Here is a 13,707-nt window from a genome sequence, read left to right on the forward strand (position 1 = left end):
TCCCCATTTTTTTTATTAAGGTATTATATGTGTACATATCTTACCATTGCCCCTCCCCCCCCCCGCACCCCACTCCCATACATGCCCTCACCCCCCAGTGTTTTGCGTCCCTTGGTTATGCTTATATGCATACATACAAGTCCTTCGGTTGATCTCTTATCTCCCCCACCTCTCCCTAACTTTACCATTGTAATTTGACAGTCTGTTTGATGCTTTACTGCCTCTGTATCTATCTTTTTGTTCATCAGTTTATAATGTTCTTTATTTTCCACAAATGAGTGAGATCATGTGGTATTTTTCTTTCATTGACTGGCTTATTTCACTTAGCATAATGCTCTCCAGTTCCATCCAGGTTGCTGCAAATGGTAAGAATTTCTTCTTTTTTATGGCAGCATAGTATTCCATTGTGTAGATGTACCATAGTTTTCTGATCCAGTCATCTGCTGACGGGCACCTAGGCTGTTTCCAAATCTTAGCTATTGTAAATTGTGCTGCTATGAACATAGGGGTGCATATATCCTTTCTGATTGGTGTTTCTAGTTTCTTAGGATATATTCCTAGGAGTGGAATTACTGGGTCAAATGGGAGTTCCATTTTCAGTTTTTTGAGGAAACTCCATACTGTTCTCCACAGTGGCTGCACCAGTCTGCATTCCCACCAGCAGTGCATGAGGGTTCCTTTTTCTCCGCATCCTCGCCAACACTTGTCGTTTTTTGATTTGTTGATGATAGCCATTCTGACAGGTGTGAGATGGTACCTCATTGTCGTTTTGATTTGCGTCTCTCGGATAATTAGTGACGTTGAGCATGTTTTCATGTGTCTCTTGGCCTTCCTTCTGTCTTCTTTCGAAAAGATTCTATTTAGGTCCATTGCCCATTTTTTTATTGGATCATTTATCTTCCTTTCATTAAGTTGTGTAAGTTGCCTGTAGATGTTGGAGATTAAACCTTTATCAGTGATAACATTTGCAAATATGTTCTCCCATCTTTAGTCCTCATCTTTAGAATGGGGGATAAGAGTGCCTACCTTACAGGTATGTCTGTATATATGAAGATTAAATGAGACAATACATGCAAAGCACTAAGAACAGCACTTAATAAAGGTTGGCTCCCATCAACATTATTATTATGCCTTACATATAAGAAGCTTTAGTAGGTACTTGGCTTTCATCAGTTTTGGTGTGACTCCACAAATCTGTTGAAGTTTATAAAAATCAAATTTTGGGTCTTTGAAAGGCTCTTTAATATCACTGTGGGAAAAAGCTGTCAGAAGACATGGGAAACAGTACTGCAACATTTTAATGTAATTATATGTATTTTTATAGTTCCTATAATATCAGAAATGTTTTCTACTCAATCTTGGTTCTTTATCCATTATTGGAATTTTGTCTGAAACACTTCATTACTTTGAAAAAAATATATATTTCTCAATATTTTTCCTTTCATGCTTTGACCTATGATATGTGATTTTCTAGTAAGTCTGTAATATTGAAAGAGATTAAAAAAACATTTGTTAAAAGATGACTAGAATGTTTAAATTTGTTTATAGAATCTTAAAGTAGATGTTTACACCTGTAAGCTTAGAGTTCATTTTATATTATAGCTCTAAAGATCAAAGCCCAAAGAGAATTAAGTGAATTTCCCTGGGCCATATGTTTTAGTAGTTTGTGGTAGGGTCAACTGAATTCCATTTCTGCAGAATGAGACCTTTTATTTTTATACTGAGAAGTCAAAATTTGAGCCATTATATAATACTTTGGTAATTGAAGTATTTCGTAAGTGAAAATTAACTTTTTGCTTCTAAATTATTTAAATGCCTATAGGATCTTCTCTTAATCTATTCTTCCTGCTGAATTAATCCTTTGTAAATATTCAAGTATCAGTGACAGTTATAAAAGTTTTTATATCATCTTTTTGATGATAATTATATTCTTGGAAAAGAAGCTATACTCAATAGACTTGTTAAAAAATGAAGTATATAACACAGAAATCTGTCACACAGTTTTGATTTTCAAATATATATATATTTTTTTAAGCAAGGACCCCTATGGAGAGAAGCAGGAGTTTAGGGAAGAAGGGCTGCCTGGTTGTTAAATATGTCATTCCTCTTCTTGGTCCTCATTTTATATTGGGATGGGGACTTGGGAATAGTACCTGGGACTGTTAGAGGGAGCATCTCTGTATAAAAGCAAAATTCCCCCCCCAAAAGTTTTTAGGTTTGTAAGTTAGTAAGTCTATTTACAAATATGTTGGTATTCATTAGTTTCCAGTGATCTAACTCAGTTCCTTCCTTTCTGTTTAGTTCTCACAATACCTTCATGAAAATGCGTCCTATGTCCGCCCTCTTGAGGAAGGAATGCTTCATTTATTTGAAAGTATTACTGAAGATACTGTGACTGTCCTGGTAATTTTCTTCTGTTTTACTTCTGGAAGTGGGAGCTCCTCTTTGTCAAATAATTATTAACCTCAAAATTGTTTTTCTCTTCTAGGAGACAACTGTGAAATTGAAAACTTTCTCAGAGCATTTAACCTCTTACATGTGTTTTCTTAGGAAGATTCTTCCTTATCAGTTAAAAAGGTATTTATCCCTCGAGGTTGGGGAGCTTGGGGAACTGTGAGGTGTCACCTGACCTGCGCTGGAGTTAATAAAATAGTAGCATGTGCCTCTTGTGTCTGCCTGACCTGTCTGCACCACAACCAATTGGACTTCTGTGAAAAGGAAAAAAGTGGCTTGAACTGTGTAAACTTACATTTAAGAAAATGGAATTGCAGTTCATCAGCTAGGATTTTTGTTGTTGTTGTTGTTCTGTACTGTGGTTACTACTATAACTACATAATGCTATACGAATCATTATTTTCAGTGATCGTGAATGACACATTTATTGCAAAATCTATTTCAGTTTTGGGTATTTATTATTTTTTTGCAGTAAATATCTGGGGGGGGTATAATAGTTAATTATATTTGGGTCTATAGTCCTTAGATTTCTTTGAAATGATATATTCTTCTTTTTATTAGTAGTTTATTTAAGTTATAAACTAAAAACTTAATCTACTCTAGCCCTTAAAGGATATGTCATTTAGTAACCTTAATTATTCCATCTTAAATATTTTGGAAAGGCAAGAGAAAATAATTTATGTAACTGGAAAGTTGATAATACTGCTTAAAAGTTTTGATACTTATGACCTAAAACTACCAAGACTTCTGTTTCTACATATTTTCATCTCAGATTTAACCTTTAAAAAAATATCAGAGAATAATGGGACAGCCCTGGCTGGTTTGGCTCAGTGGATAGAGCGTCGACCTGTGGACTGAAGGGTCCCGGGTTCGATTCTGGTCAAGGGCACATGCCTGGGTTGTGGGCTTGATCTCCAGTTGGGGGCATGCAGGAGGCAGCTGATCAATGATTCTCTCTCAACATTGATGTTTCTATCTCTCCCCCTTTCCCTTCCTCTCTGAAATCAATAAAAAAATATATTTAAAAAAAAGAATAATGGGACATAAAAGAAGAACATACATATATTGTAGTATAAGGTTTAGAAAATATGTAAATGAGTTACTTATAGATTTTGAAAATGTACAAGTAATAATAGTTTGTAAGTTCTTATAAAACAAAAGTAGTAGGTTTTAACTTTTCAAAAATATAAAATTTCGTTGTTAAAAAAATTAATATGGGTTAAGAGCCATCTTATTTCCTAATTATAACCTATTAAGGCATGTCAGTAACTAAATTCTATGATTTGTACATATGACGGAATTTTAGGAATCAGGGAGTTAAACTATTATGAATTATAATTTTCATATCCTTACATGTTATGGTTCAATGTAATTATTTTTTTTTGAAAATTGACTCTAGATATTTAAATAACATCATGATTTGGCTTATTTTTAAGAAGAATCTGTTTTAGAACCATTGCAAAGTGGTACTTACTACTTGAAACAGTTATGCATTTTTATTTCTATTATTTTTTCACCATTACATTTTTAGAAAGACTGGATAAGTTCTTTCTTGATCTAAGATTTCTGTTCTTGGAATGTTCTGTCTCATATGCTCTCAGTCCTCCCTCACCAGGTATTTGTGTTTCTAGGCAATTTTTGGTCATTGGTTTAAATATCACTTTGACAAGATGACATACACTTTAGTGGTAAATGGGCTTAATATTCAGTGAAGCTGTCTGCCATAAATAAAGTGGAAGGTCAAGGGAAGTGTTATGATGATCATTCCTGTGCTAATAATTTCTCTAGTTGTGTAAAAAGCATTTTACTTGATCACCTGCAACATTTTTTATAAATTGCTGCGTCCACAAGGAATTTTAATCTTTTTTAAAAAAATAACAAACATTTTATTGATTTCAGAGAGAGAGAAAGGGAAAGGGAGAGATAGAAACACTGATGAAAGAGAAACATCCATTGGCTGCCTCCTGCACTCCCCATACTGGGGATCGAGCCCTCAACCTAGGTGTGTGCCCTGATGGGGAATTGAACCAGTGACCTCCTGGTGCATCTGGTGCATGTGTAGACGCTCAACCACTGAGCCACATTGGCTGGGATCCACAAGGATTTTTAAAAATTTATAATTGAGTTTTCTACAGTAACCATATAAATTTGAAAATGATACAGTGTAGTTTATGAATGTTAATCATTTACTTTTAGATTTGAGTCTATGGATTGTTTGTTCCAATCTGCATGGCTTTTGCAATTTAGTATACTAAAAAAGTTTTTAATGATTCTCTCTACTAGTTCCTATTTGATTAATTCTCCTTAGGAATTCAGTCCATGAAATATTGTTCTCCTGAAAAAATTTTTTTTTTCTGAAAATATTTTTAAGGGAAGCATTTTCATGCTGCTCTCAGGATGAAAAGATAATGGACACATGCCTTTATTTTTTTCCATTTAGTCCTCTGTTATTCCATTGACATTTGCAGCAAGCAGGGATATATATCATGGTATAAAACATGAAACCTCAGCCTTGGCCGGTGGCTCAGTTGGAGCATTGTCCTGTATACCAAGAGGTTGCGGGTTCGATTTCCAGTCTTATGGGTTTGATCCCTGGTCAGAGTGCATGTGAGAGGCAAACAATCGATGTTTCTCTCTCACACTCATTTCTCTCTCTCTAAAAATTAATGAAAACATATCCTTGAGTGAGGATTAAAAAAAAAAAGAAAGAAACCTTATAAATGAGATAATTTTTTTAAAAAAAAAATTTGTCTCTGGATAGAGTTGTTTGAGAATGTAGATGGTTTCTTATAGCTAACTGAAAATGTTCAGAATGCTCATTTTAAAATATCTGCCCATTCCTAGTTTAGAAGAAGAATGTGAATCTTCTCTTTGTACATCTGCGTTAAGAGCCAGGAATCTAGAGCTGTCTCAGGACATGAAAAAGATGACAGCTGTGTTTGAGAAGCTGCAGACTTATGTCAGCCTTCTCGCCTTGCCAAGTGAGTATGTTTGTCACTCATGGTTCAACTTGAAGAACTTAGAGAACAAGAAGCCAGAGAAGGGAGGTGTGAGCCAGATGTGAGCTGGGGTGAGTGAGCCAAGCATAGGATCTGGAATCAGAAAAACTCAAATTCAAATCCTCCAGCCCCTTACACATTTATGAAGTTGGGAAAATCACTTTACTTTCCTGTACCTGTTTTCCCATTTATAAAATGGTGATAAATGTGATTATTAAGTTAAATTAAAGATGTAATTGAAGACATGCATTCATATTGATTCCCTTCTTTTAAAAATGGAGACGGACAAAACAAAAGAATTTGTAATAACTTTACAAAAAGTAGCATAATCAATAAGGAAATTAATAAAAAAAAAAGTACAAAAAGTAGCATAGGGGGTTTAGTAGTAAAAATGCCATTCGTTTCCCTTTGTTCTAATTTCAAAAAAGTATTTTTAGGTAATTGAATGGATCTCAGTTTAAATCATGTTTTTTAAAAATGCTGTGATTTTCCTGGTACTGTGATTTGTTGTTGTTGTTGTTTTTTGGTGACAGCTTTAATGTGATATAATTAATGTACATACAACTTATTTCTTTAAAGTGTACAGTTCATTGGCTTATAGTATATTCACAGATACATACACCATCACTACAATCTATATTTTCATTGCCCTAAGAAGAAACCCTGTACACTTTAGCTTCACCCCTTTATTTCCCCTTCTGCCCCTCCTCAGTGCTAAGCAACAACTCATCTACTTTCTGTTTAGAATTACCTATTCCAAACATTTTATATAAATAGAACTATATGTGGTCTTCTTGACTGCTTTCTTTCACATAACATAATGTCTTCAAGATTAATCCACGTTGAGTATTTATTGGTCTTTCATTTCTTTTTATTGAAGAAGAACATTTTATTATATGAATATACCACATTTTATTTATTTACTCATCAGTCCATGGAATTTGCTTTGTTTTTACCTTTTTGGCTCTTATTGATAATGATGCTATAGACAATTATGAACAAGTTTTTGAGTGGACATATCTTTTCACTTCTCTTGGGTATATTATACCTGAGAGTGGAATTGCTGGGTCATATGGTAACTCTGTGTTTAACTGCTGGAGGAACTGCCAGACTCTTTTCCAAGGTGGCTGCACCATTTATATTCCCACCAACAATATATAATTTCTATACATCCTCTGATTTCTCCACATCCTTACAATTTTTGTTATTATTTGACTTTATTTTAGCCATTGAATATTATTTGACTTTTTGAAGTGGTATCTTATTGCAGTTTTGATTTGCATTTCTGTGATTTCAAATGATGTCAAGCATCTTTCAATGCCCTATTGACCACTTGCATATATTCTTTGGAGACCTATCTATTCAGATCTTTTCTCCATTTTTTTCAATTGGGCTATACAAATCTCTTATTGGATATATGATTTATAATATTTTCTCCCATTTTGTGGTTTATTTTTCATTTTCTTGATGGTGTCCTTTGAACCACAAACATTTTTAATTTTGGTGAAGTCCAGTTTATTTACCTTTCATTGTTTGTGCTTTTGGTGTCATATCTAAGAATCCAGTGTCAAATCTGAGGTCATGAAGAATTTTCAAAGTTTTATAGTTTTAGCCCTTACATTTAGGACTTTGATCCATTTAGAGTTAATTTTTGTATATGGTGAGAGATAAGGGTATAACTTGTCTTTTGCCTGTGGCTATCCCGTTATTTCAGCACCATTCATTAAAAAGACTATTCTTTTCCTATTAAATGGTGTTGGCACTCTTGTTAACACTCAGTTGGCCATAGATGTGTAGATTTATTTCTGGTCTACTCCATTGATCCATATGTCTATCTTATGCCAGTACCACACTGTCTTGATAACTGTTGTTTTGTAGTAAGTTTTGAGATCAGGAAGTGGAGTCCACTTTGTTCTTTTTTAAGATTGTTTTGCTGTTATGTGTCTCTTGCAATTCCATACAAATTTTATAATCAGCATATCAGTTTCTACAAAAAAAAAATCAGCTGGTATTTCAATGGGGATTACATTGAATCTGTAGATCACATCGGGGAGTTTTGTGGGTCTCTCAGAAAGATATCTGCAGTTCTAACCCCAATACCTGTGTGTGTGACCTTGTTTGGAAATAGGATCTCTACAGGTGTAATCAAGTTAAGATGAGGTCCTACTGGTTAAGGGAGAGCCCTAAATCACTCCATGTGTGGTACTTGGTTACAGCAGCCCTAGGAAATGAACATGGGGAGTATTGTCATCTTAACAATATTAAGTTTTCTGATCTATGAACATGGTATGTTTTTTCATCTAGGTAGGTCTTCTGTAATTTTTTATATATTATTTTGAAGTTTTCACAGTATAATTTTTATACCCTGATTTGCTAAGTAGGCTCAGACTTGGGCACAGTCACTCTGGGAGGATGGTGGTTTTAACAGGTCTCCCTTTTATTGTCTCCTTCCTTAATCATACCCAGGTTTAAGCTCCACTAATTGCTGGTTGATAGCACCTTTGTGTTCAACAATGCCTGGAAGGGCATAAATTGCTTCACAGACTGATCTAATTAAATTTGGGCTCCTTTGTAGGTATAGTTAGTTATAGACCTAGCATATACATAGCAGCTATAGTTTTTGAGATAGTGTTTGAGATTTATTCTGAACCCGGGAGAGCTCTTCTTAGCTGTATCTTTCTCTGCTTCTCTGTGGTAAACCAACCAGCTTATAGTTTAGCTTATTTCTTTAATGAACTGCCAATTTCCTCTTAATTGCTTTCACTGCCAGCTTCATTATTTTTTAGAGCATGTCTCCCTAGGCTGGAACCCTCCACGCTCTTGCAAATTAATTCAGTTCCTTTCGGAAGAGATTCAGAGCTTTCTGTTTTAAGGCTTGCTTCCCACTTGGGTTAAATCTCTGAGCCATGGATCTGGTGCTGGGGAGGGGGTCAGAGATGTACTTCTCTCAGAGTGACACACCTGCATTAGTAGGTGAGCACTTGGTAGAGGGGTAGGACAGCAGCCCCCAGGTCTCCTTGGCTTGCCTTTTTCAGCGTGGTACTTCTGTTGATGAGTTGGGGCATGGGTGAACTGGGGCAAAGGTGATCCGGGCCCCAGATTCTCAGAAGCACTGTGCCCAGGTAGAGCCTCCATCCATGATTCAGGGCTAGGTGAAAGAAGGGAGCCCCCATCTCTCAGTCATGCTCACCAACAGGTACCTGAGGGCAAGATGAGAACTGCAGTTTCCAGCAGTTTGGGAGAAGGAGCCCTGTATTCTTGGCTGTACCAGTTTGGAGTGGGATTTCTAGTGTATGAGCTGGTAGGGAGAAGGAAGAAAGGAGTGGGTCTTGGTTCACGTACCACAGAGTCTCACTATTCTTACCAAATTATTATAGATTTTTCTTGCGTAAATTTTTCGTCACTTGCTGTGTTTTTAGTATCATTTCCAGAATTTTAAATGGTTGCTTTTTAATAATTTTCACCAGTTGTGCTGGAGAGCTGATCTGTACAGCTGTTCATGCTGTCATACCAGAAGCAGAACTCTGTGATGTTTCAGTAATACTATTTTTAGTGATGCTTATAAAATAATGTGTAGGGCCTGGCTGGTGTGGCTCAGTGGTTGAGTGTCGACCCATGAACCAGGAGGTCACAGTTCAATTCCCAGTCAGGGCACATGCTCTGGTTGCAGGCTCGATCCCCAGTGTGGGGCGTGCAGGAGGCAGCCAATCAATGATTCTCCCTCATCATTGATGTTTCTCTCTCTCTCTCTCTCCCTCTCCCTTCCTCTCTCTAAAAATCAATAACAACATATTTTTTAAAAAATGTGTAGGGAAAAAATAAAATGAGAAATGTGTTATAGAGTAACAAGGTGAAAATTCACAAAGACCTTATTTTCCAAAAGAATCATGAAATATATAATCCTGCTTAGTAATTTAATTTTGATTATTAACCATTGAAAATATTTGTGGACATGGGGAATGCAGATCAGTTAGATATATCTTTATGTTTATTGCCATTATATCTGAATGTGTCTGCAATGATTTTAAGAGCCATTATTCTCAACATATCACAAACAGTCTTCATTCTCTGTCTTCCCAAAAGTAGGGGGAAATAGTGGGCTGTCAATTTTTCAGGCTAAGTCTTCTGGGAAAATGCTTAGGTTTGTGACTTTGGTTTCCTAGGTACGGAGCCAGATGGACTCCTTCGGGCAAACTTCAGTTCCGTCTTAACAAATGTTGGTGCTGCTCTGGATGGATTTCATGATGTCATGAAAGGTGAGGTTGAGAAAGAACACAAATAAACTTAAGACCTTCATCCCACTTTCTCAGATCTGCCTGAATGAGATTAAACAAATACTGTGAAGGTTAATAGACCCCAGATAGAAGCTTAGTAGCATTTGGCTTACATTGAAGTGTATAGTTCACTGTCTTCTGCTTTTCCCATCTGCTTCATTTCTGAAGGTAAACAAAGTGCTAAAGAGAAACCCTGTGCACAGTACTTAAGCCGAAAATACATTACACTGACTTAAGGCAGTTGTGTGAATTGCATCAAACCAGACATGCGGTTCAGAGGATATTAAGCAAAATACATTGCACTTGTTAGAGCCCAAGCATGAAAGGAATTGAGGAAACCAAGGTTTAAAGTTCCCAGAAAGAATGCACTGACTTTCCACCAACCTGTGCATTTTTATGTGTCAAGTGTCCATTTTAAGTCCTATTTTGTTCAGCACAGCCTTAAGAAATGAAGGTCTGTTTTTAAGCTTTGATCACTTTTCAAAAGTTGCTTGTGTGCTTCTGAGACTAGAGTGTGCCGAAAAGCATTTCACATGCTTCTTAGCATGTGATTCAGAGTGCTGACAGTTTTAAATCTATAGTTCTGTGTGGCTGTGAGGTTTTCTCCTTTCTGTTCATTTTGAAGACTGTTGGGGTAGAGAAAGGAGGAGAGGGCCAGAGCAATTATTAAGGACTATTGGAAGAGGCTCAGGTGCTTAGATTATTCATTGGGCTGTTTAGTTAACCGTTAGTGACCAATTACTAGTGTCACAGAAATAATTTTTTAAAACTTAAAATTATGCATAAGATGGGTATTTTGGGGGCTTTTCTGTAGATTGACATATTACCTATGGCACTGGGAATCATTCTTAGTCTCAGCCGTATTATCCAGCACCACCTTACCATTCAGTCTGGAGAATGGTCCTTCCTGTGGCTTGTCTTCAATTATAAGGAACTTTAAAAGTCTATCCAACTTCTGGTTGGATGAATCCTGGTTGCAGGAACCACAGCTTGAATAGACAGTCTTGGTAGCAGGTGACGGTAGTCATCCCAACCCTGCAGAACCTAGTCTGGTTTATAGAAAACCTAAGGGACTGGTCCCTTTTTCCTGTGCAGTGTTTGGTTTGGGAAGCTCAAACTTAGCTGTAGTCCTATAATCTAGAATTTTACTTAACCTAGAATTAGGCCACTGAAACCACAAGTGGCTCAGTGACTCGAGGTTTTTTGGTTTTGTTTTCTAAATTTCCCTATGCTGATACTATGACTTGTTCCTGCTAGTGGTTTCCTCCAACATTCCTGTAAAGGAGAGGTTAGTGCAGTGGAGGGTAGCTCTCCAGTGAGAGGGGTCTTAAAGCTTCATTTACATGATTCTATTTGTATTTTAGTTAATTTATAATATCCGAGGTTTTCTAAAGATGCTTTTGCTCATACATTACATAAAATTGAGAAGATGCTGAATGGTCCAAATCCAAGAATGTTGCTGTCATTTTTTGGCATGAGCTGATGGAGATTATGGGAAGATCTGGATTTACCCTTTGTGCCTCCCTTTGTGCCTCCACTTGTTTCTGTCCTTGAAAATGAATGTAATATAAAGAGAGAATATTGGGAAACATGAAGGATGGTTGGCAAGATTATGGGGTCCTGTTGCTAGGTTTACAGTTCAAATCTCTTTACCTCGCTTGGAGGACTGTTGTGTATCTCCCATGAAACCTCAGAGTGAGCATTAACTGGAATTAACAGAAGAAGCTTTGTGTTTAAGAGATTCTTGTTCAAATCTCTTCCCTTCCTGCTCTGCCCTGAGTTGGAAGGCAGGCAGGCAGACTGGTCTCTGTAAAAAGAGAGAGAGATTTATAAAAAATGTGTATCCTACAGGGATTTAAAATAGGAATGAATTGATCCTTTAACAAGGGACATTTGAAGTGAGAATTGTTGATGTTTAGTCTCAGGTCTAAAGTAGGTAGACTCATAGGAAACATAAAAGAAAAATCTCTGATTTCTTTGTTCTTTTTGGAGATAAAGTTTAATGTCAAAGAACACCCTAAATATTTAAAATATTTGGACTGAATAAAGAGTAAACAATTGGATTGGGAGAATTATTATCAAACTATAACAGCACTGATCCAAATAGAAGCTACATAAGTGTTTTTAGTATTGTACATCTTTCATAAGTGTCTCAATCACATACCAATCAACTAAGATTGCCTACCAACCAAGTTGTATTATAGCATTGTACACTTCCTGTAAAATATTAAATAAAACTTTCTGTGATGTATAGAAAGAAAATGTCTGTGTTAGGGGTTAGCAAGTTCATTATACAAAAAAATGTTCAGCATTTCAATAGAATTTTTATTCACTCTTCTGAATATATATAAAATAATAATTTATTTTTAAGAATATATTAAACATAATGGTAATGTACTAATTAGTTGGTTCCTTTGCTGTGACAACTATATCATAGTAATGTAGGATGTTAACAATAGGGAAAACTGGCTGTAACTTTTCTATAAATCTAAAATTATATTAAATTAAAAGTTTATATGTGTATATATGTATATAAAATATATAAATAAAATAATACTCTAGTTTTAAAATTTTAGTAAAAATAATATAAAATTTGCAGTAATTTATATTAAACTATCATGATTATATCAGGTTAAACTTCAAATACCATTTTTTTCTTGTTTCCTCTTAATTATTTACTGTCTGAAATCAACTGAATCTCTGATTCTCAGTAAAGGAAAGTCTCTGATTACACACCTGCTATAAAATTTAATTTTCATATTGTGTTATTTATTTTTAGCTTTGTTGGTAATGATAATGCTGTATAACGAAAGTATTCTAAAAAAATTCAAAGGAGGCTTATAGTAAACATTTTATTATTTAAAAATATAATTACCCTTCCTTGTGAATCAATGTTGTCTTAATAATTCTCCCATTTTCCCTTACTTCCAAGACAAAATTATTCTATTTTTCAGAGATCCAGAAAACTCCAAGCTTAGATATTTGGCCAGTTTCACCTACTGTAGTTTGTCTTAACATGTTTATATCTAAGCCTCTCTTCTATGCTTTTCTAACCACAGACCTTCCTTGTAATATTCTTGGACTGGAGGCAGCAGCACGTGAAGCCAGACACTGGAGTATCAATCCTTTGTCTGTGCAGACATTTTTCATTGCTTAAGTGTGTACTAGCAAACTAGCGAAGGTCCAGTAAGGATTGTGGGACACTGTGCCTCTGTTGGCTGTTCTCTTCAAGGCTCATGGTTTGCTATATAAATATAAGATAAATTCTCATTTGTGATTATTGGACTATCAAATCAGGGTTTTTAGTCAGGTTAAATGCTGGTCAGGGTCATTTACCCAACACTAGAATAAGGGCTAACATTCAAATAAGGGACGTAGACATACAAGCTGGTGGCTGTAATAGAGATGTCAGGATGGTATTAAGGGACCTTCACTTCTCTCTATTCTTTCCACGAGGATTTGCGACCCAATTGATATTCAGCACAATCTTAATATTTAGGACCATTTTTGAGTAAATTTGTAAGAATAGATATGAGAAGGTAACAGATTAGTTATCTACTAGTATATGCCACTTGTACATAGGTAGTAACGAGTTTTCATTCAACTGCTTTGTAGATATTTCCAAACATTATAGTCAAAAAGCTACAATAGAGCATGAACTTCCAACAGCAACACAGAAGCTCATAACAACGAATGACTGTATCCTGTCATCAGTAGTGGCATTAACAAATGGAGCAGGAAAGGTAATTTTTCTCGGTTTATATATATATATTTTTATTTCATTCATTTTTTTATTTTTATTGTCTAAAGTTTTACATATGTCTCCTTTTTCTCCAGTTGACCTCCCCGCCCAGCCATTCTCACTCTGGACAAGCCCCCACCACCCCAGTGTCTGTGTCCATTGGTTATGCTAATATGCATGCATACAAGTCCTTTGGTTGCTCTCTAACCTGCCCCCCCGCCCCCTTATCATTTGTCTC

At 35.8% G+C, this 13,707-nt stretch overlaps 1 protein-coding gene across 2 annotated transcripts in view; it reads left to right on the forward strand.

Annotated features, from left to right (window-relative positions):
* PPP1R21 (protein phosphatase 1 regulatory subunit 21) overlaps positions 1–13,707 on the forward strand; it is a 57,860-nt gene that overhangs the window by 20,598 nt on the left and 23,555 nt on the right. For both annotated transcript variants that reach the window (XM_079792159.1, XM_079792160.1), the window contains exons 10-14: positions 2,302–2,403; positions 2,489–2,577; positions 5,299–5,435; positions 9,617–9,709; positions 13,343–13,470. In XM_079792159.1, the coding sequence (XP_079648285.1) occupies positions 2,302–2,403; positions 2,489–2,577; positions 5,299–5,435; positions 9,617–9,709; positions 13,343–13,470 (549 nt within the window). The remainder of the gene's footprint in view (positions 1–2,301; positions 2,404–2,488; positions 2,578–5,298; positions 5,436–9,616; positions 9,710–13,342; positions 13,471–13,707) is intronic.

This window comes from Cnephaeus nilssonii, assembly GCF_951640355.1.
Source record: "Cnephaeus nilssonii genome assembly, chromosome: 15".
Lineage (NCBI taxonomy): Eukaryota > Metazoa > Chordata > Mammalia > Chiroptera > Vespertilionidae > Cnephaeus > Cnephaeus nilssonii.